This window comes from Mesoplodon bidens (assembly GCF_964165515.1).
Source record: "Mesoplodon bidens genome assembly, chromosome: 11".
Classification (NCBI taxonomy): Eukaryota; Metazoa; Chordata; class Mammalia; order Artiodactyla; family Ziphiidae; genus Mesoplodon; species Mesoplodon bidens.
In genome coordinates, this window is record NC_138167.1 from 57,664,076 (window position 1) to 57,685,789 (window position 21,714).

At 54.2% G+C, this 21,714-nt stretch overlaps 1 protein-coding gene across 9 annotated transcripts in view; it reads right to left on the minus strand.

The window, feature by feature from the left end:
• The window catches only part of PPP6R2 (protein phosphatase 6 regulatory subunit 2), an 85,019-nt gene that overhangs the window by 604 nt on the left and 62,701 nt on the right, over window positions 1–21,714 (minus strand). For 5 of the 9 annotated variants that reach the window (XM_081247932.1, XM_081247937.1, XM_081247940.1 and 2 more), the window contains 14 exons: window positions 21,465–21,591; window positions 20,449–20,601; window positions 9,194–9,397; window positions 7,787–7,851; window positions 6,077–6,192; window positions 4,574–4,659; window positions 4,297–4,377; window positions 3,859–3,956; window positions 3,466–3,523; window positions 3,278–3,393; window positions 2,998–3,161; window positions 2,491–2,662; window positions 2,316–2,404; window positions 1,553–1,715 (listed from right to left, as the gene is read on the minus strand). In XM_081247932.1, the coding sequence (XP_081104058.1) occupies window positions 1,553–1,715; window positions 2,316–2,404; window positions 2,491–2,662; window positions 2,998–3,161; window positions 3,278–3,393; window positions 3,466–3,523; window positions 3,859–3,956; window positions 4,297–4,377; window positions 4,574–4,659; window positions 6,077–6,192; window positions 7,787–7,851; window positions 9,194–9,397; window positions 20,449–20,601; window positions 21,465–21,591 (1,692 nt within the window). The remainder of the gene's footprint in view (window positions 1–1,552; window positions 1,716–2,315; window positions 2,405–2,490; window positions 2,663–2,997; window positions 3,162–3,277; window positions 3,394–3,465; window positions 3,524–3,858; window positions 3,957–4,296; window positions 4,378–4,573; window positions 4,660–6,076; window positions 6,193–7,786; window positions 7,852–9,193; window positions 9,398–20,448; window positions 20,602–21,464; window positions 21,592–21,714) is intronic. The other 4 variants (XM_081247939.1, XM_081247938.1, XM_081247935.1 and 1 more) reach the window with 4 other exon arrangements.

The window sequence follows — 21,714 nt, forward strand, 5'->3', positions numbered from 1 at the left end:
CACCAAAGCGTTGAGCCTCCTTCCCAGCAGCACTCATCCCGGGCATCCCGTCCCCCTCGGCCCCCTCCCGACGGCCCTCGCCACACCCCAACCCCAGTCTGGAACATGCCCCTTAGGTGCTCCCAGCAACCCTCACCACTCTGTGGACCACACAGGCCCAGGGACCTTCCCTGGAACACCTCTCAGGCCACGTCTGTCCACAACACTCCCGCCCACACCTAGGAAGGCTGAGAGCAGGAGGCAGGCGGCCTTGGGACACCCAGCCCTGGCACTCAGCTCTGGTCTGGGGGCCCAGAGAGCAAGCCCACGGTCCCCCCACCAGCCCACACCTGCCCAGCGCCTACTTCTGCTGTGTGACATCTCCTCCAGCCTGGCACTGACCCTCGCGAACCAGTGAGGGCAGAGCCTGGAGACAAGCCCCGCGTGTCCCCCCACAATGGCCCAAGGCTCGCGAAGACTGCCCCGAGAACCAGACGGCTTGCTTTCAGAACACCAACTGCTTCTTGGAGCCGGGTGGGTTTTTGGGGGAACGGGGAGTTAGTAAGAGGAAAAGGTTTTAAGAATTTCGATGACTAAGCTTCAAGAAGGAATCGAACCATTTGGGAGCCGCGTGTGCACCTTTACCTCAGCGCTGAGGTTTTCCCTGGGCCCAGGCGTCAAGCTCGCCCCCCACCCTACAGCGGCCGCGTGCACCGCCCCTCCCCCGACACACACTGCGCAGCTTGACCCTGCTCCCTCCAGGCTGTGCCCACTGGCCCGAGCCCCAGCGCAGGGCGCCAATGGGGATGGGCGTGCCCTGGGGTCCTGGGAGCTAGACTGGACCCCCAGCGTCAGCAGGGACGCTCCAGGGTCACTGGGTGGGGACCTCACGGGAGCAACACTGTCAGTCTCTGCTCCTCGTCCCCTCGTGGGGGTCTGGCCTGGCCCCCGGCCCCCCACAGCCCCCCACAGCCCCTTCAGGCCTTGACCCCAGCACCACCTACTCCCTCACGTCCCACCAGCCCTCCTGCACCGTTCCGTCTTCACCACACGTGGTTCCTCATGCTGCCCACCCGCCCAGTCAGGAGGCATGTGTCCACCAGCCGACCCCAGAGGCCTGGACCTTCCCCCTGTGCGCAGGGGTGGGGTGCACGGGCCAAGCCTGCAGGGAGGACGACCCAGGTCAGGGCCCCAAGCGAAGTCCCGAGACACCCCCGTCCTACTGGTCCAGCGTGATGGACATGTGTGTCCGAAGTGCCCGGCTGAGGTGGGCGCAAGTCTGGAACTAGGCACCCACCCCAGGAGAGCGGCAGCTCCAGAGCCCACCCGGAGCCCCAAAAGCCTGGCCATTCTCTCCGACGCGGCCTGAGGCGGGCTAGCCCCATGCTGTCTCAATGGCCACCCCAGCTTCCACCTGGGCGAAGCGGTGTCCCTCCTGTCCAAAGCTGGCCTCCAAGGAGTCACGGGGCCATCAGGACAGGAGGGTCGGCCTGCCGCCAGGCCAGCGGAATGCTGGGGACAGCCAGACCTCCATGTGCACCCGGGGGCCTCCCACCTAGCCTGTCCTCCTCACCTGGGGACTAACACAGGCGGTGGGGGGACCTCCCGACCGGGACCCATCCTAACAGCCTCCGAGGCAACAGCCACCTTCTGCTTGTCCTCACGGCTGCTGGAGGCCACCAGGGGCGCCTTCCTGGCAACACATGCGTTCCAGGCACCCAGAGTGGCCGGGCCAGCTGCAACACAGGGAGCCAGCGACACCAGGTGAGAACAGAGGGACCAGTACAGCGCACGCGAGAACTTCAGCCTGCAACTGGCGACAGGCCTGTGCCCCACACCCACTGCTGCGTGCGTGTGATGTGCACACGTGCGTCTGTGAATTCACAGGAACTTGAGGAGGAACGGTTCTCCCTGCAGGAGGGGGCCACCACTCAGCCTTGTGGCTTCCAAGTCCCTCCCCGTGTGGCCGATACCCTGGGCGGCGGCTTCCAAGCCCATCTGACAGGGAGCTCAGGGCCAGGTCCTAGGACAAGCACTGGGGTGGCGCGGCGCACACGTGTGATCCACACCTAGAAGGCGGCCGGGCCTGGGGAGACAGGCTCTGCCTGGGGTCCTGGCAACACAGACGGGTTTGGGCTGGTCGGACTTGTGCGCTGAGGCCAGCCCGAGGGCCTCACTGGCCGTCCTGTGCCTGGAGTCGGGGCCCTGACCCCTCCACACACCCACTCCAGTCCCCACACGTGGCGCAAACCCCAACATCACCAGGGCACGACGGCGGCCCCGAGGTCTTGGCCTCCCCCTCCCGCCCCCCTGCCCCTGGGGCCGCCCCTACTCACGGGTTCTCTCTGGGCCCCGGTTCAGGCCACCCTGGGCATCGCCGTGACCTCTGTCCACGGGGGAGCTGCACCTGGGCCCCGACTCAGAGCTGCAGACAAGGCCCACTCTCAGCCCACGCGCAGGAGACCCGGCCCCCAGGCAGCCGCGGCCGCCCCTGCCCCCGCCCCGCCTCACCAGCAGAAAGGCTGGAAGTCGGCGAACCTGGCCCAGCCTCTCTCCTCTGCAGCCGAGGCGCTGGGCGCGCTGGCCGCCCACACACTGGAACCCACGTCCATCGCCACTGCCGGGGCCAGGCCCGAGGCCGTGGAATTCACCAGCTCATCAGACATCGTCCACGGGGCGCCTGCTGGGGGAGATGCGGTGTCCAGGCCCCTTGACCAGCACGTGACCGGCGGTGGAGGCCCCACAGCAGTGGTGCGGGTGTGCCTTCCCCCACGGTACTGGGGGACACCCGCCTCTAGCCGTGACAGCGTGGCCAAGAGTGACTGTGACGGGGCGGGAGACCAAGGGCATAGGAGCGTGTTTGAAAGTGTGTGCAGGGGGGGGTCAGTGGGCATCAGGCCCACAGCAGCCCAGCCACGCACATACACAGGCCCACAGGCCAGGACACCAAATCCTCTGTCCCCCATGTTCCCGCCCAAGCCCCTTGCCCGGCCCGCACCCCGTGGCCCCATCATCTACCTTCTGAGCCACCCTCAACACGAGGACCTTCCTTCTGGACGGTAGCCTGAGGGGCGCCCGCCCGAGCCCCGTCCCCGTCTGCTTCCGAGCTCTCCTCCCCACCTTGGCCTCGGCGCTCCAGGCCGTCCTTCTGGCAGCTCTCTGAAGTGTGAGGGCCCCCGAACCTGGGGGGAGACCCACGGTCAGAGCAGCCCTTCCCGCCCGCCCAGGGCGCCACAGCACGGCTGAAACAGGGCTGGTGCCGTGTGGCGCCCAGGTCCACCTGGCCCACCAGGCCCACCTGGCTCTGGTCACGCGGGCCACACAGTGTGTCTCCCCGTCCTCCCAGAGGTCGTCGTCCTCGTCAAAGGGCTGGATGTGGTCACTGCAGCAGGCCTCAAACAGAGCGGCACCGGGCTGCAGGAGAGCACATGTGGGCCACGTGGCCCCCCACGCCCGGCCACCCCCAAGGGCACCCACGGGACTCACGCTGTCCTCGTCAGCGTCGACGCTGAAGTTGATCTCCGCGATCCTGTCAAATGGGGCGCTGCGAGGACAACAGGGACGCCGTCAAGTCCCACCAAGGGAGGCAAAGGCAGGGGCGGGGGCCAGGGCTGCAGGCCAAGCCCGGTGGGTGCACGGGCTCCCCTCCCACCTCTGGATGGGCGGCCAGGGGTGACTCCCACCCAGCTGCTCTGCCTCCCCAGAGGGTGTCTCCAGGCCGTGGGGTCACATGTGGCTTCCAGCTGAGGAAGTGGTGTGATGGCCCCGAAGGCCAGCAGGGCTGAGCCACAGGCCAGGGACCTGGTCACACGGAGCAGAGCCCAGCTCCCTCCCAAAGGCACGAGGGTGGGGCAGGTGGGCACGTCCCACTGGGCTCACTTGACGCTGTCGTCCTGCTCAGCAAACTCCTCGTCGCTGAAGCCAAACTGGTCCACGAAGGTGGCCGTCATCTGCTGGACCTGGTACTCGGAGAAAGCCTGGGCGACAGGACCGTGGCCGCTCTCAGGAAACCCCCTGGTACTTCAGTGGCTTCTCCCAGGCCCTGCCCTCTCGGCTGGGCACCCACAGGCAGCCACGTCCAAACAGCCTGTGACTCTGACTTTCCATTCGCCCACCACGTCCCCAAGGGTCTCATCAATGTCAAGTGGCCCTGGGGGCACCCCCTAAGTAGAGGAGGGTGAGGCTGCACCCCCTGCAGAAGCGGGGGGATGAGCACCTCCCCCGGTCCCGCCCGAGGCTCTGGTGACGCGTGCAGGCCCCTCTTGAGGCCTAAGCGCTGCCCAGAATGTGGGGATGAGGGGGCCCGGCCTCACGCACCTGCTGAAGGGACAGCTCATTAGGGAAAACGCCCTCCATGTCCTCGTCCTCACTCGAGGGGTGGAGATGGTGGGTGCTAACCTGCAACGGCCAGGGTGGGCGGGCATGAGACGGCGTCCGGGGCCGTGCCGACCCACCCTCCCTGTGCAGGGCGCACCAGGCCTCAGGCACCAGGAGTCCCACGAGCCCAGGTCGGGCAGGGACCAGGGGGAGGACAGCGCTCTGCCCAGAGGGCCACGAGGGCCCCCCACCCTTGGCTGGCCTGGGGCCTGCTCACCAGGTCCACCGCGTTCCTACGGTTGGCCTCCATCAGCGTCTCCTCCACAAAGCTCTCCCAGCGCCCACGGCAATCCGAGGGGAGCCCTGCGGGGAAGGCTGCCTGGTGAGCCCTTGGGATGGAGCCAGCAGCTGCATCCTGGTCCCGCGAGGGCTCACAGGCCGACCGGGGAGCCCCGGGGACACAGGAACCACGGGGCACAGTCACGTCCCTCTTGGCCTCACAGGCCCAACCCAGCAGGCCTGGGTGTGTCTGTTTTTCTGGGGAGGTTGGGGCCCAGAGACATTCACAGTCCAGAAAGAGAGAGCTTCACGCTCGCCCCCAACCCCACACCGGGCCGTCCTGGGTGCACACGCTCGACACAGGTGCCCATGGGCTGGGGGCCGGACCCCAGCCCAGATACCACCGACCGAGAGCACCCCGCTCATGTCAGAGGGCCCCGCCCCCCTGAGCCTCCTGGCTCACAGCTGCCCCGGGACCACAGGGGGCCACGGCCAAGGTCACCATGGGGGCAACTAGGCAAGGGCACAGGCGGGGGGCCGTGGAGGGCATGCCCACTGCATGACCAACTGGACATCTGCGGGGCAGCTTCCCCAGCCCAGGACAGGGACAAACCCAGCACCTCCCCTGCCTGCCCCGGGCTCAGGGCACCACGGCCCCCAGAAGGGATGGGGATCACTCCACCCCAACAACACACACAGCACTCAGGGGCCCCTCAGACGGTGCTCACTCCCGTTTGCTGTTCACTGAGCACACGCGTCCCCCTCCCCGCTGGCCAGCCCTGTCCTCAGGCGCCCCCCACAGTGCGGGGGACAAACTGTCTTGGCTGTGAAACCAGCACAAGCCCCCAAGTGCCCTCAGGGTCCCAGCCTCTGTGGGTCGTCACTGTCCATCACCCTCAGGCCACCCCAAGCGCATGCCCCTCCTGTCACCCTAGCACGTGCTGCTCGGGCTGGTCTGGCATCCTCCTCCCCAAGAGGCCACACAGGCCCTTCTAAGCTGCCCGCCTTCTCCCATCTGAACCGAGACCCCTTGGGCTCTCCCCAGCTCAGGCCAGAAGCCCAGTGCCTGGGAGCTGCAGACTGGGCGCCCAGAATGTGCGAGGGCTGGGAAGAGGCATGGGCGGCGGACCCTCGGTCGGGGCCCCGGATCACGACGAGGGGGCCCGTGGGGTATGAGGGAGAGAAGGCCTGGCCAGGGTGGCCTCTGCTCAGGCCCTGAGGCCGCTCTTAGGCCACAGAGGCCCCCTCGCCAGGCTCTCCAGATGAGCCACGAGCTCAGAGAAGAGCCGGACGGCGGAGCAGGAGTGCAGGCGTTCGGGCCGGCGCGGGTGGCCCAGGGCGCAGAAGAAGCTGCCGCCCAGGCCCAGGCCCAGCTGACAGGACAGCCCCCGTGGCAAGGTGGGCCAAGTGTCTGGCACCAGTGCTGGTCCCGTCCACAGAGGGGCCCAAGGGCAGGGGCGGGGCACCTCGGGCAGCAACACCTGGGCCTGGAGGCGCTCACCTCGGAGGACCTCGCTGACCTGGGTCTGCACGGGGCCCCCCTCCAGGCTCTGCACCACTGCGTTGGCGATCCGGGTGAGATGGCCCATGTTCCCGCGCCTCATGCCACCCGCTGCCCTGAAAGAGAGGGTGGCATCAGGGCTGCCGCCAGCCCTCCTCCACGGTGCTGCCACCCGGCCCGTCCTCGGCTCTGCGGCCTCCTCCCTGCGAGCCTCCTCCCCGCGGGCCCCACTGCCCTGCGAAGCTGTCTCGTGGCCTCGCCTGCAGGCTGCTTACTTTCAGAGCACCTGCTCCACACCCGCGTCGCTCCGCTCCCCGCCTACAAGTGAGGTGGGCATTCGCCGCTCTCACTCTGCGCAGACCACAGGCCTGCAGACCCGCGCCCGGTTTGGGCTGTGAGTGTTGACCAAGCGCGTCCCGAGCCCCCAGAGAAGACCGAGGATGGACCCAGGACCCAGGAGCGGGCAGAGCAGCAGGGGCAGCGGCCTGGCTCCCGTCCACCTGCACATCCCGCAAGGCCGCAAACACACGGCTCTCCCCCCACTTCTCATCTCTCCCACACGGGACCCAACAGAGCAGCAAGTCTTCAGATCTCCGACACAGTAGGAAGAGCATCAGATGTGAGACTCTGGCGCGTCCGTTACAGAAACACAGCCCTTGGGTCCCAGAGTGGACAGCGCTTGCTTTCAACAGTATTCTTTCTCTTCAGAGCCTGACGACAACCAGAGACGAAGCGAAGGTGGTCCTCAATCGGTGGGCCCACCCGGAAGAGGAAGGGGGTCAGGAGAGACTGGGTGGAACTGGCCCAGACATGAAGCTGGGCTGAGGGTGGAGGCCTGTGAGCAGCTGTCCAGGTCGCAGGAGAACTTTGCCGAGGCCGCAGCCTGCAAGGATCCAGGCTCACATGCCCGTCCACGGCTTACTATGGCCCAGGGACCCCTCGGTGACAGCAGTGAGCCCTCCCCTCACACAGGCACACACATGTGCACCAACACGCAAAACATACAGGAGCAGACTCAGCACAGGCCTCCCTGGGCACTATGCACACTGGGTCCAGCGGAAGGCGGAGCGGCCCCATCTTGCTTGTTGCTACTTGGGAGCGGACACAGATTTCCGGGTTCAGTAACAGCAGGACAGAAGGGATGAACTAGGTGTGGTCGCAGAGCTCTCCCCACCTGCCCAGAGCAGCCCCCGGCAGGGCAGAGTAGGAGCACAGGGGGGCCAGGGCTGCCCACCGGACCCTGCAGTCACACCAGGGACCTGGGCAGTCAAGACTTTCAAGCAGGTGACACCACCTGCTGGTTTCAGAAAGATCCCAGCTTATCACGCAACAAGAGGGCAGATGGGGCAAGAAGGAAGCAGAAAGTGGCCCGGATGCTCTTTCAAGGGTTTGAAGCTTCAGTAAGAGAAGTGGCTGGAGGCTGGGATGGGGACGTGGGAGGATTCGGGACACAGTGCAGGCACAGAATTGGCGTCTCTGCTAATGGACGGGCAAGGGAGGAAGAGGGTGAGGGGCCCATGGAGCCAGGGGCCGGGGTGTGCAGGCCGCAAGGAGCAGGACCAGGACCACAGCCCAGGCCGCGTTACCCTGCCCGGCGCCCCGGCCCAGCCAGCAGCACTGCAGCTGCTCCCACAGCGGTGGGACCCTTCCTTGAAAACAAACCCTCCATGGCAGCCCTGGAGCACCACGCCGAGCCCCAGTGGTCCTTACTGTGTGTGGTCATTGGCTTCCCAGGCCTCCAGGATCCTCTGGACCAGGCAACACTTCTGGAACAGCTGGCAGACAGGCGGCACGGGTCAGGGCCAGCAGGGCTGCACACTCCCCTCCACCCACCCCTGGACTGAGTGGGCTTAGCAGCCAGCAAGCACACATCAGCCCCAAGTTCGCTGTGGGCAGTGACAGCATTACAGCCCAGCCCTGTGGTCCCCGTCCGACACCCAGGCAGGCGCTGCTCAGGGTCGTCCACGTGGCGACGGGGGTCGAATCAGGACATTCTCGTTCCCCTCAGTCTCCTGGCCAGTCGTGTACTCCCCCTCGGGCCACTCTCCTGCCTTCTCTGTCCAGGAGGAAGGCCGGCGGCCCCAGGGCTCACTTGCTTCCAGGCCCTCACACAGGCAGCTTCCCGTAACTGGAATGTTTGTTCCGGGCCCCAAATCGCACGCCCACCCCGCATGTGGCCTATCTGGGTGAGGGTCCCTCGCTGGCCTGCATGGCCGCTGCACACATCCACCCCCTGTGGCTCTCATCGCTGAAACCGCCCGCTCCTGGCTATTTACCCCCTTGGCTGTGTCCTGCTCAGGCCTGCAGGTGCGGCCCTTCACGACCCTCTCCCAGGCCTCTGACCAGAGACCTAGGGGCCCCGTTGCCAAGCCCCTCCTGTCTGAGCCTTGCAGCCACCTGGGGGTGGGGGGCAGAGCAGACCCCCAGGGCCCCGCATGCATAGGTGGGCTCTTTGGCTTGGGGACCGCTGTGCCACGTGCTCCACCCACGTGCTGCTTCCTTCTTCCTTCCTTAGCAAACACCCACTAAGGCCGACTCCCTGCAGGCCCCGCGCGGCCGCTCAGGATGCTCTTGCTCGCGGCCCCGGGAAGGGCAGCCCCGGGGGGCTCCGCACAGTGTGCTCGGATGAGCAGGAAAGCGTCAGGGAAGAGGCGGGCCGCGCAGAGCATCCACACTTTCCAGAGGCTCAAAATCCCAGAAAGTCTTCTTGTGAGAACTGGACATGTTCACTCCTCCCCTGGCACCTTCCCGGCACGGCCTTCACACCGTGACGGGGCTGCTCGCCCTCACGGCCTGGAGGAGCCAACCCGGGGGCAGCCACGGGGCTTCTTCTACACCCCTCCGGGGCCCTCCCCTCCACTGGCTCTAGGCCCTGGCAAACACGGGCCCCTTCTTTGGGATTTGCCATCTCACGGGTGAAAGGAGAGCAGCACACCTGCGTCACGGGAGGATTAGAGGGGAAAGCGCACGAGGGCCCAAAGCAGCGTTAGTGTCCACATGGTCTGGGTGGGGTTCAGCACACGCAGGACATGCAGTGACACACAGGACATGCAACACACGCAGTGACACACAGGACACGCAGGACACAGCTACACGCGTGACACTGCCGGGACCTACGTGGGTCACCATCGTGCTCTCAGGGCGGCTGGCGGCAGGCTGGGGGGTCTCAGGGTCCCCGCTGGAGGGCGGAGGCTCCACCCCGCCCTCAGGTCCACTGGCCACGGCCCTGTCCTCCCGGGCAGAGTGGGACAGGATGGCGGCTATGCACAGCTCCACTTGGAAGTGCAGGAAGTTATTCCAGGCGTACTTAACAAACAGGTCCTGGGGAGACAGAGGGTGAGGGAAGCCCCGTGTCCTGCAGGCCGAACGTGAGGGGCCCTGCTGCCCTGCACACCTCCCCATGCTGTATCCTGACATCCGGGCGGCCACGGGCCTTCCATCTCCATCCAGCTCCGTAATCTCTGCTTGTGTGGCCGCTTCCTGTGGTTTCTTTATCCTCTGTCCTAGGTTACAAGCTTCACCCGCAGACCCTCAACCTCCCTCCTTCTCCAGTGCATCTTGACAAGGCTGTACGTCTCCCTGTAAAATCCACCGCAGCTACACTCTACACATTTTGCCATGTAGTATTTTTATCGTCTTTCCTTTATGATTTTATCTTTGACCCACAAGTTACTGGAAGTGTATTCAATTCTCCGACCCCTGGGGATCCTATCCAGGAGGGCCATGAAATCAGGAGGTGCACACGTGGACACTCCCCAAGGGAGCCCCAAGGGGCCCAAACAGAAGCTCCCAGGCGGATGCCCCTGAGGAGGCTGAATGGGCAGCTGCATCCCCTCTCCCACGGCCTTTTCCAGACCTGCCCCTGAGGCGAGCAGGGCGGCACCAGCAGGGAGGCGAGACAGGCACACCTGCCACGTCCACATGGCCACCTCACACCCAGCAGGGGCCACAGCTGCCTGCACCCCACACCGTCTGCTGCCTACACGGAAGGAAGCGGGGTGCGCAGGATGGGGAGACAGGGCTGGGGAAAGGGGTGTAGACTCCAGCCCAGGATATAAGTCTGGACCCTTCTTTCCCACCAGGGAGTGGGGAGTTGGATAAGAAAGGAGGCCCGTCTGCCTGACACAGCTCTCCTCCCCACAGAAACACAGTCTCCAGTCTCGGCTTCACCTTCTCTGCCTGTGTGACTTTGGGTGACACTGGAGGTGGCTTCATCCACGCTGCCTCGTCTTCAACAGTCAGACCCACCTCCCAATAAAGAAAAGCCCATACCAGATGGCTTCACTGGAATTCTACCAAACATTTAAAGAAGAATTAACAACACCAATCCTTCTCAAAGTCTCCCCAAAAAACTAAAGGGAGCACTTTCTACCAAATTCAGTCTGTGAGGCCAGCACTGCCCTGACACCAAAAACATCACAAGAAAAGAAAATTACAGACCAACATCCCTTAAGAACACTGATGCAAAAATTCTCCACAAAATACTAACAAACTGAATTCAGCAGCATATTAAAAGAAAATTATACACTATGACCAAGTGGGATTTCTTCCCAGAACGCAAGGATGGTTCAACATATGAAAATCCTTCAATGTAATACACCACATTAGAAGAATGAAGGAAAAAAACCACAGTCATCTCAACTGATACTGAAAAATCATTTGACAAAATTCAACACATTTTCTTGATAAAAACACTTAATAAACTAGGAATAAAGGAAACTTCCTCAACATGGTGAAGGGCATCTATGACGAGAGCACAGCAAACATCATATTCAGTGGTGAGAGACTGAAAGCTTTTCCTCTAAGACCAAAAACAAAGAAAGGATGCCCCTTTTGCCACTTGTATTCAGCACTGCACTCGAAGTTCTAGCAAGGGCAATTAGGCAATAAAAAGAACTAAAAGGCATCAAAACAACAAGAGAAGCCACCGCAGAGATTGGTTCAAGATGGCAGAGCAGAAGGACGTGCGCTCACTCCCTCTTGCGAGAACACCAGAATCACAACTGCTGAACAATCATCGACAGGAAGACAATGAAGCTCACCAAAAAAAGATACCCCACATCCAAAGACAAAGGAGAAGCCACAATGAGATGGTAGGAGGGGCTCAATCACAGTAAAATCACATCCCATAACTGCTGGGTGAGTGACTCACAGACTGGAGAACACTTATGCCATAGAAGTCCACCCACTGGTGTGAAGGTTCTGAGCCCCACATCAGGCTTCCCAACGTGGGGGTCCGGCAACGGGAGGAGGAATTCCTAGAGAATCAGACTTTCAAGGCTAGTGGGATTTGACTGCAGGACTTCAACAGGACTGGGAGAAACAGAGACTTCACTCTTGGAGGGCACACACAAAGTAGTGTGCCCATTGGGACCCAGGGGAAGGAGCAGTGACCCAAGGGGAGACTGAATCAGACCTACCTGCTAGTGTTGGAGGGTCTCCTGCAGAGGTAGGGGTGGTTGTGGCTCACTGTGGGGGACAAGGACACTGGCAGCAGAAGTTCTGGGAAGTACTCCTTGGCATGAGACCTCCCAGAGTCCATTAGCCCCACCAAAGAGCCCGGGTAGGCTCCAGTGCTGGGTCAAGCCAAACAACCAACAGGGAGGGAACCCAGCCCCACCCATCAGCAGACAAGTGGATTAAAGTTTTAATGAGCTCTGCCCACCAGAGCAACAGCCAGCTCTACCCACCACCAGTCCCTCCAGCAGGAAGCTTGCACAATCCTCTTAGATAGCCTCATCCTCCAGTGGGCAGACAGCAGAAGCAAGAAGGACTACAATTCTGCAGCCTGTGAACAAAAACCACATTCACAGAAAGACAAAATGAAAAGGCAGATGACTTTGTACCAGAGGAAGGAACAAGATAAAACCCCAGAAAAACAACTAAATGAAGTGGAGATAGGCAACCTTCCAGAAAAAGAATTCAGAATAATGACAGTGAAGATGATCCAGGACCTCAGAAAAAGAATGGAGGCAAAGATCAAGAAGATGCAAGAAATGTTTAACAAAGACCCAGAAGAACTAAAGAACAAACAAACAGATGAACAACACAATAACTGAAATGAAAACTACACTAGAAGGAATCAATAGCAGAATAACTGAGGCAGAAAAACGGATAACTGAGCTGGAAGACAGAATGGTGGAATTCACTGCCGTGGAACAGAATAAAGAAAAAAGAATGAAAAGAAATGAAGACAGCCTAAGAGACCTCTGGGACAACATTAAACACAACAACATTCGCATTATAGGGGTCCCAGAAGGAGAAGAGAGAGAGAAAGGACCCAAGAAAATATCTGAAAGGATTTTAGTCAAAAACTTCCCTAACATGGGAAAGGAAATAGCCACCCAAGTCCAGGAAGCGCAGAGAGTCCCATACAGGATAAACACAAGGAGAAACACTCCGAGACACACAGTAATCAAATTGGCAAAAATTAAAGACAAAGAAAAATTGTTGAAAGCAACAAGGGAAAAACAACAAATAACATACAAGGGAACTCCCATAAGGTTAACAGCTGATTTCTCAGCTGTTAACAGCTGATTTTTTTTTAGAAGCTCTAAAAGCCAGAAGGGAGTGGCACGATATATTTAAAGTGATGAAAGGGAAGAACCTACAATCAAGATTACCTGGCAAGGATCTCATTCAGATTCGATGGAGAAATCAAAAGCTTTACAGAAAAGCAAAAGCTAAGAGAATTCAGCACCACCAACCAGTTCTACAACAAATGATAAAGGAACTGCTGTAAGTGGGAAACACAAGACAAGAAAAGGACCTACAAAAACAAACCCAGAACAATTAAGAAAATGGTAATAGGAACATACATATCGATAAGTACCTTAAACGTGAATGGATTAAATGCTCCAACCAAAAGACACAGGCTTGCTGAATGCATACAAAAACAAGACCCATATATATGCTGTCTACAAGAGACCCACTTCAGACCTTGAGACACATACAGACTGAAAGTGAGGGGATGGAAAAAGATATCCCATGCAAATGGAAATCAAAAGAAAGCTGGAGTAGTAATACTCATATCAGATAAAACAGACTTTAAAATAAAGAATGGTACAAGAGACAAGGAAGGACACCACATAATGATCAAGGGATCAATCCAAGGAGAGAATATAACAATTATAAATATATATGCACCCAACACAGGAGCACCTAAATACGTAAGGAAACTGCTAACAGCTGTAAAAGAGGAAATCGACGGTAACACGGTAACAGTGGGGGACTTTAACACCTCACTTACACCAATGGACAGATCATCCAGACAGAAAATTAACAGGGAAACACAAGCTTTAAATGACACAACAGACCAGATAGATTTAATTGATATTTATAGGACATTCCACCCAAAAACAGCAGATCACACTTTCTTCTCAAGTGCACACGGAACATTCTCCAGGATAGATCACATCTTGGGTCAGAAATCAAGCCTCAGTAAATTTAAGAAAACTGAAATCATATCAAGCATCTTTTCCGGCCACAACACTATAAAGATTAGACATGAATTACAGGGAAAAAAACGTAAAAAACACAAACACATTGAGGTTAAACAACACGTTACTAAATAACCAAGAGATCACTGAAGAAATCAGAAAGGAAATAAAAAATACCTAGAGACAAATTACAATGAAAACATCACGATCCAAATCCTATGGGATGCAGCAAAAACAGTTCTAAGAGGGAAGTTTATAGCAATACAAGCCTACCTCAAGAAACAAGAAAAATCTCAAATAAACAATCTAACCTTACACCTAAAAGAACTAGAGAAAGAAGAACAAACAAAATCCAAAGTTGGTAGAAGGAAAGCAATCATAAAGATCAGAGCAGAAATAAAAGAAATAGAAACAAGGAAAACAATAGTAAAGATCAATAAAACTAAAAGCTGGTTCTTTGAGAAGATAAACAGAATTAATAAACCTTTAGCCAGACTGATCAAGAAAAAGAGATAGAGGACTCAAATCAATAAAATTAGAAATGAAAAAGGAGAAGTTACAACGGACACCGCAGAAATACAAAGCATCCTCAGAGACTACTACAAGCAACTCTATGCCAGTAAAATGGACAACCTGGAAGAAACTGACAAATTCTTAGAAAGGTATAACCTTCCAAGACTGAACCAGGAAGAAATAGAAAATATGAACAGAATTACTTTCAGTTTCAAGTAGTGAAATTGAAACTGTGATTTAAAATCTTCCAACAAACAAAAGTCCAGGACCAGATGGCTTCACAGGTAAATTCTATCAAACATTCAGAGAGGAGCTAACACCCATCCTTCTCAAACTGTTCCAAAAAAACTGCAAAGGAAGGAACACTCCCAAACTCATTCTATGAGGCCACCATCACCCTGATACCAAAACCAGACAAAGATACTACAAAAAAAGAAAATTACAGACCAATATCACTGATGAATATAGACGCAAAACTCCTCAACAAAATACTAGCAAACAGAATCCAACCACACATTAAAAGGATCATTGGGCCTCCCTGGTGGCGCAGTGGTTGAGAGTCCGCCTGCCGATGCAGGGGATACGGGTTCGTGCCCCGGTCCGGGAGGATCCCATGTGCCGCGGAGCGGCTGGGCCCGTGAGCCATGGCCGCTGAGCCTGCGCATCCGGAGCCTGTGCTCCGCAACGGGAGAGGCCACAACAGTGAGAGGCCCGCATACCGCAAAAAAAAAAAAAAAAAAAAAAAAAAAAAAAAAAAAAGGATCATACACCATGATCAAGTGGGATTTATCCCAGGGATGCAAGGATTCTTCAATATACGCACTTAATCAATGTGATACACCATATTAACAAACTGAAGAATAAAAAGCATATGATCATCTCAACAGATGCAGAAAAAGCTTTGACAAAATTCAACACCCATTTATGATAAAAACTCTCCAGAAAGTGGGCAGAGAGGGAACCTACCTCAACATAATAAAGGCCACACACGACAAACCCCCACAGCAAAAGTCATTCTCAATGGTGAAAAACTGAAAGCATTTCCTCTAAGATCAGGAACAAGACAAGGATGTCCACTCTCACCACTATTACTCAACATAGTTTTGGAAGTCCTAGCCATGGCAATCAGAGAAGAAAAAGAAAAGGAATGCAAATTAGAAAGAAGAAGTAAAACTGTCACTGTTTGCAGATGACATGATGCTATACATACAGAATCCTAAAGATGCCACCAGAAAACTACTAGAGCTAATCAATGAATTGGGTAAAGTTGCAAGATACAAAATTAATGCACAGAAATCTCTTGCATCCCTATACACTAACAACAAAAGATCAGAAAGAGAAATTAAGGAACAATCCCATTCACCACTGCAACAAAAAGAATAAAATACCTAGGAATAAACCTATGTGAGGAGGTAAAAGACCTGTACTCAGAAAACTATAAGACAATGGTGAAAGAAATCAAAGATGACACTAACTGATGGAGAGATATACCATGTTCTTGGATTGGAAGAATCAATACTGTGAAAATGACCATACTACCCAAAGCAGTCTACAGATTCAATGCAATCCCTATCAAATTACCAATGGCATTTTTTATGGAACTAGAACAAAAAGTCTTAAAATTTGTATGGAGACACAAAAGACCCCGAATAGCCAAAGCAGTCTTGAGGGAAAAAAATGGAGCAGAGGAATCAGACTCCCTGACTTCAGACTATACTACAAAGCTACAGTAATCAAGACAGTGTGGTACTGGCACAAAAACAGAAATACAGATCAATGGAACAGGATAGAAAGCCCAGAGATAAACCCACACACCTATGGTCAACTAACCTATGACAAAGGAGGAAAGGATATACAATGGAGAAAAGACAGTCTCTTCAATAAGTGGTGCTGGCAAAACTGGAAACTACATGTAAAAGACTGAAATTAGTACACTCCCTAACACCATACACAAAAATAAACTCAAAATGGATTAGAGACCTAAATGTAAGACCGGACACTATAAAACTCTAAGAGGGAAACATAGGAAGAACACTTTAACATAAATTACAGCAAGATCTTTCTTGATCCACCTCCTAGAGTAATGGAAATAAAAACAAAAATAAACAAATGGGACCTAACGAAACTTAAAAGCTTTTGCAAAGCAAAGGAAACTACAAACAAGACGAAAAAACAACCCTCAGAATGGGAGAAAATATTTGCAAACGAATCAACGGACCAAAGGTTAATCTCCAAAATATATAAACAGCTTATGCAGCTCAATATTAAAATAACAAAGAACCCAATCCAAAAATGGGCAGAAGACCTAAATAGACATTTCTCCAAAGAGGACATACAGATGGCCAAGAAGCACATGAAAAGCTGCTCAACATCACTAATTATTAGAGAAATGCAAATCAAAACTACAATGAGGTATCACCTCACACCAGTTGGAACAGGCATCATCAGAAAATCTACAAACAACCAATGCTGGAGAGGGTGTGGAGAAAAGGGAACCCTCTTCCACTGTTGGTGGGAATGTAAATTGATACAGCCACTATGGAGAACAGTATGGAGGTTCCTTAAAAAACTAAAAACAGGATTACCATATGACCCAGCAATCCCACTACTGGGCATATACCCTGAGAAAACCATAATTCAAAAAGACACATGCACCCCAATGTTCACTGCAGCACTATTTACAATTGCCAGGTCACGGAAGCAACCTAAATGCCCGTTGACAGACGAATGGATAAAGAAGATGTGGTACATATATTCAATGGAATATTACTCAGCCATAAAAAGGAACGAAGCTGGGTCCTTTGCAGAGACATGGATGAATCTAGAGACTGTCATAGAGAGTGAAGTAAGTCAGAAACAGAAAAACAAATATTGTATATTAATGCATATATGTGGAACCTAGAAAAATGGTACAGAGGAACCAGTTTGCAGGGCAGAAATAGAGACACAGATGTAGAGAACAAGCGTATGGACACCAAGTGGGGAAAGCGGCGGGGCGTGGGTGTGGGGGTGGGATGAATTGTGAGGTTGGGATTGACATGTATACACTGATGTGTATAAAATGGATAACTAATAAGAATCTGCTTATAAAAATAAAATTAAAAATGAAAAAATATTAAAACTAAATAAAAATAAAAGGCATCTAAATTGAAAAGGAAGAAATAAAATTATCTCTGTTCACAGATGATACAATCTTATATACAGAAAATTGTACAAATTCCACATAAACTGTTAGAGCTAATAAACAAATTCAGCGAGGTTCCAGTATACACGATCAACACACAAAACTCTGTTGCATTTTTTCCCACTAACGATAAACAATCCAAAGAACTAAATCTTCACACATGTGGTCAATTTATTTTCAACAAGGGTGCCAAGACCATTCAGTGGGAAAAGGATGGTGTTTTCAACAAAAGGTGCTGAAAGAAATACCAAGTGTTGGCGAGGATGGGGAGAAGAGAGGACCTTGTGCACTGGTGGTGGGAATGTGCACTGGTGGTGGGAATGTAAACTGGTGCAACCACTGTGGAACACAGTGTGGACGTTCCTCAAAAAATTAAAAATAGAACAATCATATGATCCAACAATTCCATTCCTGAGTATTTACCCAGAGAATACAAAAACACTAATTTGAAAAGATATATGCCCCTCCATGTTCACTGCAGAATTATTTACAATAACCAAGATATGGAAATGACCTAAATGTCCATAAACAGATGAATGGATAAAGGAGATGTGGTACATATATACAATGGAGTATCACTCAGCCATAAAAAAGAATGATATAATGCCATTTGCAGCAACATGGATGGACCTACAGGGTATTATGCTAAATGAAGTAGGTCAGATGGAGAAAGACAAATACCGTATAATTTCATCAATGAAAAACAAACAAAAGAAACAAACCAAACAAAAACAAACATGTAGATACAGAGTAGTGGTTACCAGTGGTAAGGGGTGGGGTAGGGAGGAGGACGAAATGGGTAAAGGGGATCAGCTGTATGGTGACAGATGGAAACTAAATCTTTGGTGGTGAGCATGCAATAGGGTATAAAGAAGTAGAAATATAACCTACACATGAAACTTACATTCAAAAAACGAAACAAAACAAATGGTGCTGTGATATCCACATGCAAAAGAATGAAGTTGGACACTTATCTTACACTGCATACATATACAAACTCAAAATGGACCAAAGACCTGAAAGAGCTAAAACTATAAAGTACTTAGAAGAAAACACAGGGGGAAAGCTGCGTGACAGTGGATTTGGCAATGATTTCTTAGGTATAGGTATGACACCAAATGCACAAGCAACAAAAGAAAAAAACAGATAAACTTGCGACTTCCCTGGTGGCGCAGTGGTTAAGAATCCGCCTGCCAATGCAGGGGACAAGGGTTTGAGCCCTGGTCCGGGAAGATCCCACATGCCGCAGAGCAACTAAGTCCATGAGCCACAACTACTGAGCCTGCGCTCTAGAGCCCACGAGCCACAACTACTGAAGCCTGCATGCCTAGAGCCTGTGCTCCACAACAAGAGAAGCCACCACAATGAGAAGCCCATGTACCACAACGAAGAGCAGCCCCCCACTCACTGCTACTAGAGAAAGCCCACGCACAGCAACAAAGACCCAAGGCAGCCAAAAATAAATAAAATAATTAATTGAAAAAAACAGATAAACTGGACTTCATCAAAATGAAAACCTTTTGTGCGTCAGAGGACACCATCAAGGGAGTAAAAAGACAACTCACAGAATGGGAGAAAATATTTGCAAATCATGTATCTAAGTGCTTAATATCCAGAATATATAAAGAACTCCTTCAATTCAGCAACAACAAAAAAACAAAGAACCCAATTCAAAAATGGGCAGAGGGCTTGAACAGACAGTTCTCCAAAGAAGATACACAAATGGCCAGCAAAAGCACATGAAAAAATGCTCGGCATCACTAATCATTAAGGAAACGCAAATCAAAACACAGTGAGATACCACCTCAAACCCATCTGGATGGCTATTATCAAAAAAATGGAAAACACGTGTTAGTGAAGAATTTGGAACCCTCATACATTGCTGGTGCGAATGTAAAACAGTGTACCCACTGGGGAAAACAGTGTGTGGGTGCTTCAAAAAGTTGAACATAGAATTACTATATGACCCATCAATTCCACTTCTAGGTATGTAGTCAGAAGAAGTGAAAGCAGGGGCTGAAATAGATATTTGTACATCCATGTTTATAGCAGCATTACTAAAAATAGCCAAAATGTGGAAGCAACCCACTGTCCACCAATGTATGAATGGATAAGCAAAACGTAGTATACCCATACAATGAAATATCATTCAGCCTTAAAAAGGAAAGAAACTGCGACACGTGCTACCACATGGATGAACATTATACTAAGTGAAATAAGCCAGACAGAAAAGGCCAAATACTGTTTGATTCCACTTACATAGGAATCCCTGTAATAGTCGGATCCATAGGGATAGAAAGTAGAAGGGTGGGTGCCAGGGCTGGGGACTGGCGGGGGGATGAGGACCGAGTGTTTAATGCTCAGAGCTGGAGAAGATGAGAAAGTCCTGGAAATAGTGGTAATGGTTATACAACAACGTGAACGTTGAACCATATGCTTGAAAGTTATTCAAATGGTGTGTTTCATGTTAATATATTTTGCCACAATAAATGAAAAGTAGAAAGGGGGAGTGGGAGAGAGAGAACTTTCTCGGAGGAGAGGAAAGGAAATGAGTGAGGTCTTTCCTAGTCGCCCTCTGACCCACATCCAGGCTCTACAGTCATAGCAGAGCCCAGTGACTCCCAAACGCTGGAAGGACGCCTGAGGCAGGCAGTCCTTCAGGCCCAGGTCCAAGGCAGCTCCTCCTGGGATTGAGATTTAAATTTAAGGATATTTCAGCTTCCTGGGAGCAGAGGCCCAAGGGCAAGGCTGAGGAGAAGGCTGGGGATGCATCAGCCGGCTGTACAGCTTGGGCGAGGTCCCCTCCCTGTCAGCACCGCCCTGTGGTCACTGCCTGCAGACCCTCCCTCAGACGCCCAGGGCGTGCTCACCAGAGGAGCTCCCCACAGGCTCTGCCTTTACTGTGGGGATGAGGAGCAGCTCTTTAGGGCGTTTTAGGCTGAAGAGCTACTAAGTTCTCTATTAAGGCAGAAATCAGAAAGGGGAGGGACCATATTACCCGCTCCCTCTGCTTCCAGGGCAGCCCCGTATGAGCCTACACGGAGGCGGGTCCCAGCGTCGCTCAGTGCACCTCACCAGCGACCTGGCGTCAAGCCTGGGGGGCAGGATGCGGTCTCTGCACAGACTGTGCCTGTCCCAGGACCGAACCAGAGCCTCCCTTCGGGCAGGCCTTCACCTGGATGCTGAGGTCTGGCTGTCCAGCCCCGAGGCCCCAGGCTGTGCAGGTGTCCGCTCACCAGCAGCAGGCCCATGGTGTTGAGCCGGCAGAGCTCCTGGTTGATGCTGGGCGTGTTCGTGTGCAGCAGGGCGGCCACGAGGCGAGCTCCGTGCAGGCGGGCGTTACCCAGGGGCTCCTCTAGCACGCCAATGGTGGTCAGGATCGCCGCTTTCTGCAAACACAAAAGGACTGCCCAGTTAGAGCCTTGTGACCAGTGTGATCACCACCCACGTGTGGGCTTCTCTTTGACCTGACCCTGGTCGAAGGGCCAGGGCCGCTGCTGCATGATGTGGCCCAGCCGGGGAGGGGTCCTCAAGGCAACGTGGTCTGCAGGAGGAAACAAGGGGTCAGTCGGGTTAAGAGCCCCACCGCTCCCCTCAGGGCTCACAAGACTGAGTGAGGGTGGGCCGCTGCTCCTGGGTGCCTAGGGCACTCTGGTCTCAGCCTGCCAGCCGAAGGGATGTGACCTCCGCATGTAAGACAGAGGAGACTGACGAAAAGGCTGGCCTCGTGAGACGAGGTGATCCCACACACGGAGCACAGTGCATCTACCTTTTCATTAGAATGTTCCAGAATCCCTGACTTCATGAGTCCTCCTTTCTAGTGGGGAAGGGAGACCACAAGCAAACTGATAAATGTAAGAAACAGTATGGTAGACCACGGCGGGTGCCAAAGAGAGGCACCAGGAGAGGCGAAGGGGCTGTGCCTGGGGCACTGAGGTGGAGAGGGACTGGGTCTTCCTCACCATGACCACCGCTGCTCAGCTGAGCAAAGGGTCTCCCCTGGGACCCCCTGACCCCTTGGCTGGGTGCCCCCAACTCAAGAGGCACTCGGGCTCTCGGACCACCCCCCGTCAGAAGGCAGGAGTTGCCAGGGGGGGTGGCGAACCATCCAACTCTCCAAAGAGAAGATGGACACTCGGCAGATGCGGTCTGAGTGCGCTTGTCATCCTGGGCGGCGAGTGGGGTCCTTGCCTTGCAAGCGACCCAGCCCACGAGGTCTCCAGAGCCCCCGACCTTTGCTCAGGGCACTTACCTTTGGCGGGCTGAGCAGAAGCTGGTGGAAGTCCTTCAGCCGAGGCTCGATGCCGCGCAGGACGCCGGAGCTGACGGCACACAGCCTGTCCAGTCCCTGAGAGCAGGAGTCCAGCAAGCCCTCCATCCTGTGGACCAGAGGCAGCTGGACACAGGGACACTGGTCCCATCACACCACACCCCCTACCGACGTGCCCACCTGTCGTCTCCAGGGAGGCTGCTGACCGTATGGGGGTGGGGGCCGTGCCCAG